Raw genomic sequence first — 2725 nt, forward strand, 5'->3', positions numbered from 1 at the left:
GGGGGGGGGGTTAATTATAAAGGACTTCCAGAAAATAATATATATAGATGTGCTGGTTTTGATTTCAAATGAATTCTTCTGCAACACAGTTTGAGCGTGACAAAGTGGATTCACCTGAACTGGGGTGATGATGGATTGATTACTTTATTTACAAAGATTTGGAGGCTTCTTCATCCGGTAATTAACACACAGCCTTGTCAGGGAGAAATTTTTTTAGCAATGAGTATCAATTTTCTTTCCACTTATGCACACACATGGAAGAATGCATGTACAGTATCATCTGAACTGCTTATGATCATGAGCAGGGTGGCGTTTTTGTGTTGGAACCTCAACCTTGGGAATCATATGAAAAGAACCGTAGAGTCTCTGAGGTATAGCTCTTTATTCTTATTCAATTAATGTGAACATTTATAGGGTGATACCTTTGAGTATGATGAGTGCAGTGTTGACTTGCTCGTATATGTTCACCACTGTTCTAGTATATTCTCTCTTCTTTGTTTCTGTTTACAAGAGCATTCTGTGATTATCTACGACTAAAGTATTGCCACATGTTCAACATAAATTTACATGTTTGATCAGTGTTTCATTAAATTCATTTCTTGACTAGATCTTCTAAAAACCTTTCCGCAATATTTTGCAGACAACAGCAAGTAATTATCGCAGTATAATGTTCCGACCAGAGAGTTTTCAGGAAATTCTTCTGGATAAGGTATGTGTTGCATCTTTGCTAATGATGTTGAGGTTTCAGGTTGGATGGAAAATTTAACTTTGTAGGCTCCTGTTAATCATTATTGCTTTGCGATGTGTATCCCATTTGCAGATTGGATTCAGAATGGTAGAAGATGTCACATCAGGGTTGTCGGGCACTAGAACTGGTTTCGATAGACCAATTTTTGCATTCTACAAATGACTTAAAGGACAAAGACAATGAGGCAGTTGCTCCTGAAATTCTATAACTTTATTGTAATATTGTGTAATAACCACAAGTTTAAAAGAACAATTTTGAATTTTGCTTTTATTGAAATCTAATACATATCTTACTTTAAATTTGATTAGTATTAATCTATGTTTAAAGTGGTTGGAAACTCGTGTCCAAGTATGTCCCTGCATTGAATCAGACAATATTAGTAACATTGAGCAAGAATATAAAGCCTACAAGCTTACCACTTGTATGCTTTTATGAGGCAATTAAAAAGAGCATATTCATATTTGGATGAATCAAATTATTCAACAGGGAAGTTTGTTTTTCTGCAGATTTCCCTATTCTTCCAATTTTGCTTGGATTTATTGTCATTATCAAGTACTGTGCTTTAAATTTTGGATTCCAAACAACAAAATGAACAGTCTCATAATTGAAACATTCTTTTAGATGCTAAATTCATTTTGTATGGTGAAACATTCCCCTTTTACTTTAAAACTATTACTACTCAATTTAATATTCTATTTTGACTGTAGTTTTCCAACAAATCCCAGTAGTCTTGACCATTTAGATAGGCAGTTGGTTCTTGATTTAAACCCTTCTTAGTCAGGTGGTTTCGGTCTTAATGCTAAAATCTTAATGACGCCAACCATATTTCCCATTAAACCCCGAAATTTTAGCTCCATTCAATTCAATATTATCATAATTTCTTCAACTTTTCAGTTTCAGAGTTCACTACAAGTCTGCTGTCCTGCCTCACTTCGTAACGTTCCTTCTTTATGGCAAATTCAAAGACATTCGTGTAAAAGTTTTACTTTATTGTATATGAGAGAGCCATCTTCTTCGTGTTTTCCAATTCAGTAGGGAGTAGAGAAACAGATGGCTCCAAGAGAAGACTCGGATGATACAAAGTTGTGTCCTCGTGAAAGGAAGCAATATGTAATCTTTGATTGTTCCAACCATTTCATTACAGCCTTCTGCTCCAGACGGGAAGACCATTTTGGCATCTCGAAGCCTGTGGCTACTGATGCTCTTGCAAATTCGAGGGCTACGAAGAGAACAAAGTCTTTGATTCTGGATAGAGTGAGTGGTGACCCATCCGGGCTCGAAGATTGCTCAGACGGTGAGTCATTGGCTTGTTTTCGTACTGATGTTTCAGACGATGAAGGATGCCTGAATAACTTGTTTCACGACGACGGAACCAGGAAGAAACTCAAACTATTGGCAGGAATAGTTGGGGCTGACAGCATAGAGCCTGGGCTTGTGTTGGCCAAAGTCGTGACCGTTTTGAAAGGCTTAGAGATGAGGAATGGATATTAGCTACCTCTGGTAAGCTAATCCCATTAAATGGTAATTTTTTTTTAATGGTTCAGAATCTCAAAGAAATGGATTGAGATCTCTTCCAAATGATTTATCTTTTCCCTGTTTCCGATTTGCTCATTAAACCGGCCCTCGCGCTTAGTTCGAAAGGTGATGATACCAATTATTATAACCACAAAAGAGGTTACTATTCTTGAAAAACCAAAGGAAACATCTTGGTTTCAGACTATAAACAACAAAATTACTTAATTCAATTGGTAACTAGAAAAATCTTGGTTTCACACTATAGACTTCAGACCATGCGCCCAAGGCTAGCGAAGGATGACACGTTTTGTCAATGAATGCGTAAACGCAGCCCTTTAGGTTGAATGAACAAGAACGAAAACGATATCACAATTCTCAGAAGTATTCTCTTCCCTGAATGTCACGTACAACTAACGCACGAAGTATATATTTTAGCTTTAACTTAAATTATGCAAGTAGAGC

General features: G+C 36.6%; 1 protein-coding gene across 1 annotated transcript in view; it reads left to right on the forward strand.

The window, feature by feature from the left end:
* LOC18588549 (probable RNA methyltransferase At5g51130) overlaps window positions 1–1093 on the forward strand; it is a 3070-nt gene extending 1977 nt beyond the window's left edge. The window contains exons 5-8 of the mRNA XM_007013030.2: window positions 90–177; window positions 306–371; window positions 641–709; window positions 821–1093. Of these exons, the coding sequence (XP_007013092.1) occupies window positions 90–177; window positions 306–371; window positions 641–709; window positions 821–910 (313 nt within the window). The 3' untranslated portion in view covers window positions 911–1093. The remainder of the gene's footprint in view (window positions 1–89; window positions 178–305; window positions 372–640; window positions 710–820) is intronic.

This window comes from Theobroma cacao, chromosome 9, assembly GCF_000208745.1.
Source record: "Theobroma cacao cultivar B97-61/B2 chromosome 9, Criollo_cocoa_genome_V2, whole genome shotgun sequence".
NCBI lineage: Eukaryota > Viridiplantae > Streptophyta > Magnoliopsida > Malvales > Malvaceae > Theobroma > Theobroma cacao.